This window comes from Haliotis rubra, unplaced genomic scaffold (genome assembly GCF_003918875.1).
Source record: "Haliotis rubra isolate DU_JTF1 unplaced genomic scaffold, ASM391887v1 Scf1375, whole genome shotgun sequence".
Taxonomy (NCBI): Eukaryota; Metazoa; Mollusca; class Gastropoda; order Lepetellida; family Haliotidae; genus Haliotis; species Haliotis rubra.
In genome coordinates this window covers 172317-186719 of record NW_025765309.1, presented here as the reverse complement: position 1 = coordinate 186719, position 14403 = coordinate 172317, and the positions used below count along the sequence as shown (strand labels likewise).

General features: G+C 42.8%; 1 protein-coding gene across 1 annotated transcript; it reads left to right on the top strand.

Annotated features, from left to right (window-relative positions):
- The first annotated feature begins 1271 nt into the window (after nucleotides 1-1271).
- Nucleotides 1272-13829, top strand: LOC124268374 (bifunctional endo-1,4-beta-xylanase XylA-like). The gene is made up of 7 exons (XM_046703343.1): nucleotides 1272-1302; nucleotides 11324-11483; nucleotides 12293-12415; nucleotides 12582-12698; nucleotides 12937-12948; nucleotides 13157-13192; nucleotides 13736-13829. Exons 1-7 carry the CDS (start codon nucleotides 1272-1274, stop codon nucleotides 13827-13829), a joined length of 573 nt encoding a protein of 190 aa, XP_046559299.1.
- Nucleotides 13830-14403: the final 574 nt, after the last annotated feature.

Here is a 14403-nt window from a genome sequence, read left to right as displayed (position 1 = left end):
TATCCAACAACAAGTCCGCAATACGATCTGTGAGCCGAACGTTAGCCTAGATTGGCCGTATAAGTTATTCAATCAAACAACCAGACGTTTTTATAATGGGGACATTGATCGATGCATCATGTCATGTTTGAAATAAACGTTCGTGTTTGCCAGATTTGACGATTTCGTAGCATTGTCAAACCCCAATTATATGTATTGAAGTCCGTTTCATCACACTGAGCACCATATGTTTTCGATAGTCATCAAAAGCGCTGTGAAGGGCCGAAGATTATCGCAAAGTCGGTCGTCAGCATAGAACGATCTTACCGCTGTTTCAGAAACGCAAATGTCGAAAACATTCCCAGTTATTTCAAAACATCCTTTCAACACCGGATGCATTCGTAGTAGGTTGACGTTGATGTCGTTCCTTTACGTTAGCGCAGTCACAACGTAAATTTAAACGTCTTCAATTCGTTGTATAATGCGCCGAAGTTAGTTTACGCAGGACATTTCCTGTCATTTCAATTCGTCGATAAGAAGACGCTTCATTACGGTGCTTCAACGGTCAGTTAATACTGGCAGGCGCTCGTACGAAATAAAACCACCATCCAGTGATAAGAAAGAGGTCGTCAATAAATCAATCGTCATCCTCATCAACATCATAAAGAAACAGTATAAGATGACATGGTTAACATAATCAAACAATATACCCCCTTTATTTATCATCATTCATTTCTTTGTCAACTTGAGAACAGTCAATCATTAATTCATTTTCAAACTATAGTTTGCGATACAAATGAAGATAATTGTAATATCGCTGGTTGCAAACACCGGTTGTAAAGTTCCTCGAAGTTGTTCCACCGGTTAGCGTTGTCGTTAAAACACGACGCCATTGCCGGTTGTCAGCCAGTTGCCGATATAAAGTTGTTCATTATTGAAAATTTCGATAATCGAAGATTTCTCCGAGTCAATCTTACGTCTGTTCTTCCAGCGCTCGTATATTGTCGGGCCGTTAAAAACACGCGGATATCGTCGTACAGCAGCATAATACCGTATTTTCGCTGTTGCATTATTCAATTCCTTTGACGCCGTCGTAAACATCGGCCGTTAAATTATGACGTCGCAACATCGGTTAACAGATGTCGTTAAAATCACCGGAAAGAAACGAGATGTCGCCAGCAACACCGGTTGTTGTTCCATTAACACTGGTTAAGACGTCGACAAACACTGGTTGTTCCAGAACATCGGTTGTTGTTCCAGTGTCGTATTGTGCCACTGGTTGTTGTTCCGCGATGCCAGCCGTGTCACCGTTCCAGACGCCAGGTTGGTATGTCGATCGGTCGTTAACCATATCGCAAATATCGTCGTTGTTTCCAGACGTTGTTGTTAAAATCATTCGGTTGTTATCTCCAGACGTCGAATATCGGTTACGATGTTGTAAGCCGTAACACCGGTCGTTAAAACAGACGTCGTTAAAATACCGGTCAAAACAGCCCTCCAGACGTTGTTAAACATCGGGAAGATCGTTGTCGACCGGTTGTTGTTCCGAAAGATGCCAGCCGAAACATTCGGTTGTTGCTCAGACGTCGTTAAAATATTTCAACCGCCAATTCCAGACGTTGTTAACACCGGTTGTTACCCGATCGTTAAAATACCGGTTGTTCCAGATGCCACCGGTCAAAGACGGTTGTCGTAACACCAGTCGCCAAAATTCCAGATGGAGAACTCATCGGTTGTTCCGACGTTGTTGTTGCATTATTCAGCGTCTCCAGACGCTGTTGTAACACCAGTCGCCAGTTCAGATGTTGTACAGTTCCGCCGTTAACGACTGGTTAAAGCCAATTGAGACGCCGTCAGTACGACTGTACCGACGTTCAAAATATTCACAGATGTCAGGAAGAACGTTAACCACGTTGTTCCAGATGCCAGTTGTTAAATATCGGTCGTTCCAGTGATGTTGTGGTAATCGACCGGTTGTGCCAAATGGGGACGCCGTTGTTGTAAACATTCGGTTGTTACCGAAAGATGCCAATAAAATATTCGGTTGTTCCGTAGACGTCGTCAGCCAAATATCGTCCTTCCAGACGTTGTTACCGACTGGTTGTTAAATTTCCAGACGCCAGTTGTAATATTCGGTTGTTCGACGTCGTTGTGCCAGTAATACAAGTCGTTGCGTCTTCAGACGTCGCCATTAAAATATCGGTCGTTGTTCCGAGATGCCAGCCAGTTCAAGATGCGTTGTTAAAACTCATCGGTTGCACCAGACGTTGTTGTTAAAATACTGAAGTCGTTAATGACGCCAGCGTCGTTCCGAAACCGGTCGTTGCGCCTCCAGATGCGCCATTGTAATGATCGGTCGCCGTTCCAGATGTGGTCAACACTGGTTAAAGCGCCAGCCCCGAAAAGTCAGGTTAAACAGGTAAGTCAGCCCATATCGTTGCAGCCGAAGTCGTTAACAGACGTTGCCAGCCGTAACATCATGACGTCGTTAAAGCCGTAACATCGGTCGTTGTTCGAAAGATGCCAGCCGTAACATTGAAGTCGTTGTACCTCCAGACGCCGTTAAAACGTAACACCAAAGCCAGCCCTGAGACGCCGCCAATAAATATCGTCGCCAGTTCAGACGCCAGCCGTAACACCAGTCGCCAGCCCCGTTATCGCGGTTGCGCCGTAACACCGGCGCCACCAGACGCATTAATTATCTCGTCGTTGTTGCATCGGTCGTTACCGGTTGCCAGCCCGACATCGGTCGCAATGACGTTAAATGTAAAGTCGCCAATATCGGTTGTTGTTCCAGACGTTGCCAAAATTACCGGCCAGCCCAGACGTTAGCCAAATACCGGTTCCAGCATTTGCCGCACACTGTCACACGTAATAAAATAAAATACCGAAACAAACAGCGACGCCGTAATACCCGATATTGTAACATCGGTCGTTATTCTCCATATCGCCGTTGCCATGACGTTGTTGTCGTAACATTGTTAATCGGTTACCCGACGCCGTTAAAATAATAAAGTCGTTCCAAGACGTCGTTGTTGCAACACCGGTCGTGCCAACAGATTATCGGGTTCAGAAACGTTGTAACACTAAGACGCCAGTTGTTAAAATACTCGTCGTTGTGCCCAGACGTCGTGCCATTGTGAATATTAAAGCCGTTAGCCCCGACGCCACTGGTTGTTACATCAGCAACATTCGGTCGCGACGCCAGCCGTACAATAATGCCGTTAACACCGGTTGAAAAGAATGCCGCCAGTTGTACCACTGTTGCGCCAGCTCGAGACGCCGCCAGTTGTAACACCGGTTGTTGTTTCCCCAGTGATGTCGTTGTAACATCAAGCCGTTAACTCCAGACGTTAGCCAGCCAGTTCGGTCGCCAGCCCTGACGTTGCGCCACCGGAATATCGTCAACACTGGTTACAGCCTCTATATCGTCGCGCCACAACATCGGCCAGTGACGTCGCCAGCCAGCCCGACGTCGTCGGCAGTTGGTTTCGACATATTTGTTTAATGACGCATTATATTTGATTAACCTCAACTCAACCGTTCATCGACACAAGTCCAACTTCACATGTGGTCGGCCAAAATCATTTTACTGGTTTAGTATTTTCGATCAAGATATTGCACATAACCCTATTACAACCGCAATCTGTAAGCCAGAGCGCATGATAAAATGGGCGTTCAATAATTATGACGGAGTCTTCGGCCATCGAGATACGATGGTGATTACAGCAAATAATGCCATTCGTTACGTGCACAATGAACCGGTGAAAGCCAGTCATGGCAGTTCGTTCGTTTTAAAAAGTGCCAATATAATCGTTACTGAAAATGGTTTTGAAGCCCGTAATGCGTTATATAAAGGCCGAGACATGCGAATATCTTGACGAAGCAGCATCGTACAAAATATGTATAAGCCGATGTTCGGCCTGAAATACGATGTCTTCAATCATGGGAAAACATGACCATAAGACATTTGCTTTCGATAATTTAACGGAAGTATGTTATCACTACGATAGTACCAAGAAAAGATAATATTTAAGTCACTCTCATAGATAGATAAGATAAAACAGCGCCTGTTTGCTGTTCGATCGCGGTATTGCAACCAAGGAAAGTCAATCCTCGTATAGTTCCTTGCCGTAGATATGTCACCAACGATCATCGTACGAATATACAGCAATTTTAACGTTATTCGCCTTATCATCGAACACCATGATTTTGTTAACTTCCGATCCTTATCGTCAGTTGGATGATCGTTATTCTTCACAGTAACCGTATCGCGTGCCGATTCGGTCATAAACGCAACAGGCGAAATCATCAACCGCAACAGATGAATATCTCCGCCATCGTTACCTCTCGAGATTTATGTCAATGTCATGTTTCATCGTCATGTATATTTCAGTATTCACTTCCGGTGATGCAACAGCATACATTTTGTCCCAACCACGAATCACGTACATGAACAGTCCAGTCACAGCCATTGCTTCGGTGCAGATGTTCCGTCTCTTTAGAAAACTCATGTAAGTTGTCAATGCGATTCGGCTAATGAAATGCCAGAAAGCTGGGGTCAGAAATCACCACCATCAATATCTTTTGTTCACCGTCGATCGAAGACGTCAATACCTTATGAAATCAAGGGGATGATATATGACACCTTCATATATTAGAGCGTCGGTGGAACCTTATTATTACTATTTCCACGCATTGATTCAAATCATTGCCACATTATTACTTCTCATCAATCGGTCCACATCATGCATAATACGGCCATGATCTTCACCAAACCGGTTATTGCGTTCAGTACCATCTAGTCAGTCAGAATTATCCTCATTCTCCGTCACTATTCAGCGGAGGTTTGGGATGTTCAAAGAAGAAAGGTTGCACAGAAGGTGTTGAAATTCCCTGCACCAGTACCCATCATATAAAACCGTATTCATGCCTGTCACCTGTTGATGCTGGTCTGCCTCGACTAAAGGCGGCACAGTTGCCGGTCATACGCTTGTTAATAGCTTTGTGACAATATAGGCCCGTCTACCAGCTTCCGCCCGGACATTATGGAGAAGTGATCATTTGCATAAGCATTTGAGTCATTGCAAAGTTGGCTTGCCAAAGACAGATGCATCAGTCAAGGCGCCGTATGTTGCTGGACACTTCAACATCATAGCAGCCGTAATGTTCAAAGACGGTGCGTCGACAAGGGCAGCATATAGCACAAGAGTCACAGCAAAAACAAAGATGACAATGCCGCGTTATCGTGCTAAAACAGTTGGTCAGTCTGTATTCGTGCCGACACAATCTATCGCACAGCCTTTTGCCGTGTCAGTATTCATAATTTTGTGCTGAACGAACGGTGTTATATATTGGCATGGCGCAGACTACGCAGGTCCATTTGTTATAACCAAACACAAGCCGTGCACTGTCGGCGACGACGATTGATCAATGCGACTTAACAGTCGTTTAGTGTCAGCCGCACAGTTTTCCGGGGCAATGAAAATTCGGTAAAATTCATGAAACGAGACAATATCGCCACCGTTAGTTCAAGCACGAGACCGGTCAGCCAGCAGAATCTCTGTAATATCTACGGTGACCATGTTTCGTAGGTCCTCGAGATGACGATCATAGCAGCATTGCCTTCAGTTTATAGCGGCGTCGGCGTTAAGCCAGTTTTGGGGAAATGCATGCTGAATAAGCGCACCATCAGAACCACTGTTATCAATACGTGACAGAAGATGATGTCGTTGCATAGCCATAGGCAGCCGGATATCGAATCAGACATAGCATGAATAGTTACGAGCCGTTAATGAACATTACTCCAAACTGTTAGCGGATAGTACGAGCATTCAGAGTAAGAGTGAAGTGAAAGCGCGAAGACAGTCACATCGGCAATACTTTAAATATACGTGACAATTAATTATTGTATTGTTGCAACAATAAAATGAAGAAAAGTAAAGCTCGTTGACGAAGAACAGTAAAATTGCGCAGTCGCAGATAACAAGTAAATTGTTATCGCAGGAGCAGTAAATCGATGGTAGTTGTACTGGGGAAAGTCGTGCCGAAGTAGGACACGGTAGAGCTCGAAAATAGCATGATATTGTGTCGAATTCGACAAAGAACAGCAATCATTGTTACCGATATGATGAAGAATTATCGTCAGTAATTGAACATGAAAAGATTGACCTTTGTCGGTTGACAGCCAAAGCACCAACAAAGTCAATCTGCACTTTCTGGCGTGACCAGGTACCGTTGACAATTTTCCGCGTCCGTATCGATAACAATGGTTGCCGACAAGCTTGTCGTTCATTGCAATATGTATATTTTTCAGGCTCTACCACCCGTGTCCACCCACTACTTCGGCAAACCACAGGTACAATAATTATGTTTACTTTACTTCACTTACTGACAACGTGCTAGTTTTACTTTGATATCTGCGATACACTGGTAGTTTTACTGTTCTTCGTCAACAGGCTTTTCACTTTCTCATTTTATTGTTCTGTAATACAATGGTGGTTTGTCCCGTCACGATATGGCCAAAATATTGCCGATGTGACGATAGCTCGCTCACTCACTCACTCTTGTACTCTGAATGCTCATGCCTCTATCCACATGTAAGTTTGGAATGTGTTTCATTGTAGCAATCCTTAACTATTCATATATATTCTGATTCAATCTATCCGAGCTGCCTGTAACTGTGCAACTGACCATCATCTTATTCTATCACATGTGTGTACAGGTATTGGTGGTTCTGATGGTGCACTATTTAATAATACATTTCCCAAAACAGCTTAATAATACATTTAAAAAACGCCACGCCATAAAACAAAATAATTGCTGCTAAATATTGATATGATCGTCGTATTTCCAGGGACCTGCAAACATAGAAAGTCTCACCGTAGTAGATGTACAAGGAGATTCTGCTGCAACATTGGTCCTCGATGGCCCCAGGCCCAACAGATTAGTTGGCGATGTGAATCTCGATTTCACTGGAACTGCCAAGGTGTTTTCGACACTTCAAGAGAAAACTGTACGTACAAACCTCAGCAACTGTTAAGTCGCATTGATCAATCATCGATCGCCATTGTTTTAGTGCAACTTGTGTTTTTTAGTTTATACTCGTGGACAAAATGTTTAGGGACCCATGAAAGGTTAGTCTGTCGCGCCATGCCGAATGTAATACTACTCACACCGTGTTCAACAAAATTATGAATACTATTTTGTAAAATGTCACGGTCGTTGTAATCAACTTTGAGATACAAGGTGATAACTGTTTTGCTGATATGTGGACTTGTCGGCAGCGTTTGTCTATCTTATGTTTTTACCTTATTGTCTGTACTATATCTGCTATGTCGGCCACACAAATGCTGAACAATTACAATATATGATGCATTGTTGAAGGTGTCAAACAACCTCTGATACTGGCATTGTGACTGGTCACATCCTGTCTCTTGGTAAAATAACTACACAATAATCCATCTGCTCCCCGTGGTCCAACTTCTCCATAATGAAATGAGATCGAGGCGGAAGCTGGAAAACTCGACTCCAACCTAATCGTTGAAATTAGACAGACCCTCTTTAATCCCATCGATGGTAATCCCAAAGCTATTAAACCATGTAGTAAATATTGACAGCTATTCGCCGCTAACAGGTTGTCAGGGAAACAGTGCAAAGCCGATCCACATCAACAAATCAAGATGACTTAAACCATGGAATACGGTTTAAAAAGTAAATAATCGTTACTGCAGATCACACAGGGGTTTCAACGTGTATACTAGTACAACCCTTCTCTTTTCAGAACCCATCCAAACCTCTACACTGGATGTGACAGAGGGAAATGAAGGATGAATTTTCTCTGTTGGTTCGTAAGAATACCTAAGCACATTTGAAATAACCAGAGACAGGTAAAGATCCATGGCCGTAATATGCAATATGATGTAGTTCGGGTAGTAGGAAATAATATGTAATAATGAATTTAGATCAATGCATGGAAATATGATTAATAATAAGGTTCCACCGACATACAAAATATATGAAGATGTATCATATACTCACATCCCCCTTGGTGTTCTCATAAAACTGTGGCGATGCCTCGATCCGATGAAGTTGGATGTGCCAAGTGCATTGATTGAAAATTAATTATTTCTATTTAGCTTCCAGCATCAATATTTGTTATGTAAAGCCCGTAGCATGGTTTTTCTAAAGACTTTAAAGGAACTTATCTTACCGAAGCAATAAAAATATGACTGGACATAATTTCATGTATGGTTCATTATGAGTTAGACCAAAATGTATATATTTACATCACAAGAGTGAATGCAAATATACACAATACATTAAGAAACATAAGAATAGCAACGGATGTATTATATTGTAACATTGATATAAATCCTCCAGAGAGGGATTAACGATATTAAGGATATTCATCTGTTGCAGTTGGTGGTTCACCTGTTGCGTTTACTGTTGAAATCAGCACACCCACGATTACTTTGGTTACTGTGAAGAATGCTGATCCATCCAAACAGCTGACAATTAAGGATCCCGAAGATTCTATAAGTCTGGGAGATTGTAAAATCACTTGGTGATTTCGATGTGAGTAAAGGCGAAATACTTGTTCAGGGTTGCCTTAACTATGTGTATTGATCATTGAGTGACATATCTACATAACCTAAGGGAACTATACTGAGAGTTGACTTTATGAGTTTTATGCCACTTTGATCAGACAACAAACCAAATCACAGTATTTTCCCTTCTTTGTGGAATCCGTAATCACACCCTATCTTATCTATCTATAAGTGACCATCTATCTTTCTTGAATGCCTATCACACGTATGTGATGCTGTCTCCGTTATTATCAAAGCAAAATATCGCCAGGAACAATATGAATCATATTTTCCCATGACCAGAAACGTCAATAATTAGTGGAACATGTCAACCCTTTTTGCATATATTCCTATTTTGTACAAAGTACTTATATTATTTAAATCAAGATATTCACATGTCTCAGCCCCTTGTCTCTTTGTATTATTGGCTTCAAAACCGATTACAATCAACCAAGCGACCCAAAGTATATTGGCACTTTTTAAGCCTAAAGCAGATGAAAGTGCTTTACAGACTGCCATAACAAGCTCTGGTTCCATCAGTTATTGCGGCGAGGAAACAACAGGTAAACATTCTATTTTCCTGTATCCTTCATCAGTATCATGTTGCAAACAGTACAGAGATAAGATCTCCATCACCAATTATTAGTACCCACATTTTTATCCATACGCTCTAAACACAGATTGCAGTTTGTAATAGGGTTACATGTGCCACGAAAAATGGCACTAATCTTTGTCAAAAATACCTAAACCAGGCAAGTGGGAAATGGAGTTACGGCATTACATGTTATCAAAGTTGGACTTGTGTCCAACAAGGTTAAGTTAGAGAAGTTGAAAGTTGAGCGCCAAATAATGCATCATTTAAAACAAATATCAGCGAAATAACAACCAGCGGTGAGACAACAACGTCCGGAACAACAACGACGTCTGGAACAACAAACCAGTGGTACAAACAACGACGTCTGGAACAACAACCAGTGGTACAACGACGACCAGTGGTACGACAACAACGTCAGGAACAACGACCAGTGGTACAACAACAACGTCCGGAACAACAACCAGTGAGTACAAACAACGACGTCTGGAACAACAGCCAGTGGTACAACAACGGCGTCTGGAACAAACCAGTGGTACAAACAACGGCGTCTGAAACAACAACCAGCGGTACAAACGGCGACCAGTGGTACGACAACAACGTCAGGAACAACGACCAGTGGCACAACAACAACGTCTGGAACAACAACCAGTGGCACAACAACATCTGGAACAAATCCACAGCGTCCGGAACAACGACTAGTGGTACAACAACGACGTCTGAACAACGACAAGTGGGTACAACAACAACGTCTGAACAACAACCAGTGGTACAACGGCGACGTCTGGAACAACGACCAGTGGTACAGCAGCATCTGGAACAACGCGACCAGTGGTACAGCAACGACGTCTGGAACAACAACCATTGGCACAACAACGACGTCTGGATCAACAACCAGTGGTACAACGACGACCAGTGGTACGACAACAACGTCAGAACAACGACCAGTGGGTACAACAACAACGTCTGGAATAACAACCAGTGGGTACAACAACATCTGGAACAACCACAACGTCTGGAACAACGACCAGTGGTACAACAACCCACGTCTGGAACAACGACCAGTGGTACAACAACATCTGGAACAACGACCAGTGGTACAACAACGACGTCTGGAACAACAACCAGTGGTACAACAACGGCGTCTGGAACAACAACCAGTGGGTACAACGGCGACCAGTGGTACGATAACAACGTCAGGAACAACGACCGAGTGGTACAACAACAACGTCTGGAACAACAACCAGTGGGTACAACAACATCTGGAACAACCACAACGTCTGGAACAACGACCAGTGGTACAACAACGACGTCTGGAACAACGACAAGTGGAACAACAACAACGTCTGGAACAACGACCAGTGGTACAAACAACCACGTCTGGAACAACGACTAGTGGTACAACAACAACGTCTGGAACAACGACCAGTGGTACAACAACGACGTCTGGAACAACGACCAGTGGTACGACAACAACGTCTGGAACAACGACTAGTGGTACAGCAACATCTGGAACAACGACCAGTGGTACAACAACGACGTCTGGAACAACGACCAGTGGTACGACAACAACGTCTGGAACAACGACTAGTGGTACAACAACATCTGGAACAACGACCAGTGGGTACAACCACAACATCTGGAACAACAACCAGTGGTACAACCACAACATCTGGAACAACGACCAGTGGTACAACAACACCATCTGGAACAGCGACCAGTGGGACAACAACGTCTGGAACAACGACTGGTGGTACAACAACAACGTCGGGAACAACGACTAGTGGTACAACAACAACGTCTGGAACAACAACCAGTGGGACAACAACATCTGGAACAACAACAACATCTGGAACAACGACCAGTGGTACAACAACGACGTCTGGAACAACGATGGTGGTACAACAACAACGTCCGGAACAACAACCAGTGGTACAACAACAACGTCTGGAACAACAACCGAGTGGTACAGCAACAACGTCTGGAACAAGGACGAGTGGCACAACGACGACGTCTGGAACAACAACCAGTGGTACAACAACATCTGGAACAACAACCAGTGGTACAACAACAACGTCCGGAACAACAAATCCAGTGGAATTGCAACCACAACATCTGGAACAACGACCGGTGGTACAACAACAACATCTGGAACAACGACCAGTGGGACAACAACATCGGAACAACCACAACATCTGGAACAACGACTGGTGGTACAACAAAGACGTCTGGAACAACGACTGGTGGTACAACAACAACGTCTGGAACAACAACCAGTGGGACAACAACATCCGGAACAACCACAGCATCTGGAACAACGACTGGTGGGTACAAACAAAGACGTCTGGAACAACGACTAGTGGTACAACAACAACGTCGGAACAACAAATCCAGTGGGTACAACAACAACGTCCGGAACAACAACCAGTGGGACAACAACATCCGGAACAACCACAACATCTGGAACAACGACTAGTGGTACAACAACCACGTCTGGAACAACGACCAGTGGTATAACAACATCTGGAACAACAACCAGTGGAGTACAAACAGCAACGTCCGGAACAACAACCAGTGGTACAACAACAACGTCTGGAACAACGACAAGTGGCACAACGACGACGTCTGGAACAACAACCGGTGATACAACAACATCTGGAACAACAACCAGTGGGTACAACCACAACGTCTGGAACAACAACCAGTGGTACAACAAACAACGTCTGGACAACGACCAGTGGCACAACGACGACGTCTGGAACAACGACCAGTGGTACAACCCACAACGTCTGGAACAACAACCAGTGGTACAACAGCGACGTCTGGAACAACAACCAGTGGTACAACAACAACGTCTGGAACAACGACCAGTGGCACAAACGACGACGTCTGGAACAACGACCAGTGGTACAACCACAACGTCTGGAACAACAACCAGTGGTACAACAACATCTGGAACAACAACCAGTGGTACAACCACAACCTCTGGAACAACAACCAGTGGTACAACAACGATGTCTAGAACAACAACCAGTGGTACAACAACGACATCTGAAACAACAACCAGTGGTACAACAACGACATCTGGAACAACAACCAGTGGTACAACAACGACATCTGGAACAACAACCAGTTGGTACAACAACGACATCTGGAACAACAACCAGTGGTACAACAACGACGTCTGGAACAACAACCAGTGTGGTACGACAACGTCAGGAACAATCCTCACTAAGTGGTACAACAACAAAATACGGTAATGACATGTTTTGCCTTACGACTGATATCCCGCATGTTTTGTTAACCCGACATAATATACAAACGCCTCGTAGAATGAAAACAAACGTAAGATTGATGATGTGTTAGAAATGTAATTAAAGTGAGACTGTCAAATTTTCAAATAATGAACAACACCTCCTCAGCAACAACGACCTCAGGAACAACCAGCGCAACAACGTCGGGAACAACGACCAGTGCTACAACGTCAGCAACAACCAGTGGAACAACTTCAGGAACTACAACCAGTGCTACAACCAGCGGTATTACAATTATCTGCATTTGTATCACAAAACTATAGTTTAGAAAATAGTGTATTGATGACTACATAAGTTAATAAGGAAAATGATAATGATAAAAATAAAGGGAGTATGTGACAGTTATGTGTTAACCTGCTCATAATCATCATATACATGTTTCTTATGATGTTGATGAGGATGACAGTGGTTGTGGACATTTTCCTTTCTTGAATACTAATTCATTGTTTTATTTCTATTACAGGCACCACGACAGGTACTGTGCCGCAAGTATTAACAATACATTTAAACACCATACATGGAAACTAAGAGGTGCTACAAATACATCATATATTGCGGGTAGAAATGACCGTTTTATTAGAGAGAAATGTCCTGCATAAATAACTGTACGCATTGTTGACATACAAAACCAATTAGAACGTTTAAATTTACATTGTATTGCATAATGTCTTATACTATTCCAGGAACAACGTCAACATCAACGTCAACTACTACTGCGGGTAAGATACTACATCCAGTGTTGAAAGGATATTTTAAATAACTTCAGAATGTTTTCCTTGGCCCCGTTTCAAAGCTCTCGTAAGCCTAAGATCTCGTAACTTGTCTCGTAGCATTCGTTCCTCTATGCTGTAACATTGACTTGCGATAGTCGTGGCTACGAAAACTTTGTGAAACGGGGCCCTGCTCAGAAAACATATAGTGCTCAATTGTATTTAAAACGATCTGATGTCGGATAGCCATATAGTTGGGGTTTGACAAGTGCTATCCTCTGTCTACACAGGATCGTCCAAATGCAAGCAACACGAACGTTTAACAAACATAACATATTATGCATCGGTCCAATATCCCCATTATAAAACGTCTGATTTTTTATTTGATTGAATAAACTATACTGCGCCCAAATCACAAACTAGCAGATTTGTCCCCTAGGTCAGCTATGGCGTATACGGACTACAGTCTGGTTGGATATTGTTTGAACGTAGAAGTTCATGTCCAGGGCTCTCTTCTTGTAAGAACCTTGTCTTTAACATTTGTTTCAACAGAGGGTACAGGTCTTTCGGAACAACGGAAGCCACAACAACGACTACCAAAGCCACAACGAGGCCACATTATGCAGGTATTTACAATAAGCCGTAGCCAGTTGATTAACACAAAAACTCGTCCACCTAGAAATGACTTTACTCCATTGTAGCTTTAATTTGTTTACATCATATTCCCTCACTTTTTGGAAAATATCAGTTAATCATTTTCCAGCGAAGAGAAGAGTATATGCCAAACCGGATGAGTAAAACTAAAATGATTCAAATTTGCGTCCCCTTTCCCTCCTCATTTGAAGTGAGTGGAATATGTTTTCCAAACTTTAAAAAGATTAACATAATGTTCTGATAATTTCCTATGATTTTTTACCAACTCTTAAAAGATATGTTGTCATTTGCTAGTCAGTTATTTGAATACAAACTTATTTTTGACACTCATGCGAGGTATAAAAAAATATACAAATAGAATGTCATTAAAAAGGTAGATATACTCAGGGCTATTGATATATATTGATGCGTAATGGTTTGATGTTCAATTCTTTAAGGTTCAGAAATGTTCTTGTTGAAATTTATTACTTATAAGCTTCTTATTTTGCAGTGGAAACGACGACCACTTCCAGGTAATTCAGCATTTATCCTAATTCAAAGGCCATATCACAACAAAATTCTAAGTT

What these genes read in the sequence shown, in the direction of transcription:
- LOC124268374 (XM_046703343.1), top strand. Translation starts at nt 1,272, where the DNA reads ATGCCAGCCGTGTCACCGTTCCAGACGCCAG. An exon ending in TGGTACAACAACAAAATACG is followed by an intron (nt 12,416 to 12,581) that starts GTAATGACATGT and finishes ACACCTCCTCAG; the next exon opens with CAACAACGACCTCAGGAACA. An exon ending in AACGTCAACTACTACTGCGG is followed by an intron (nt 13,193 to 13,735) that starts GTAAGATACTAC and finishes TTGTTTCAACAG; the next exon opens with AGGGTACAGGTCTTTCGGAA.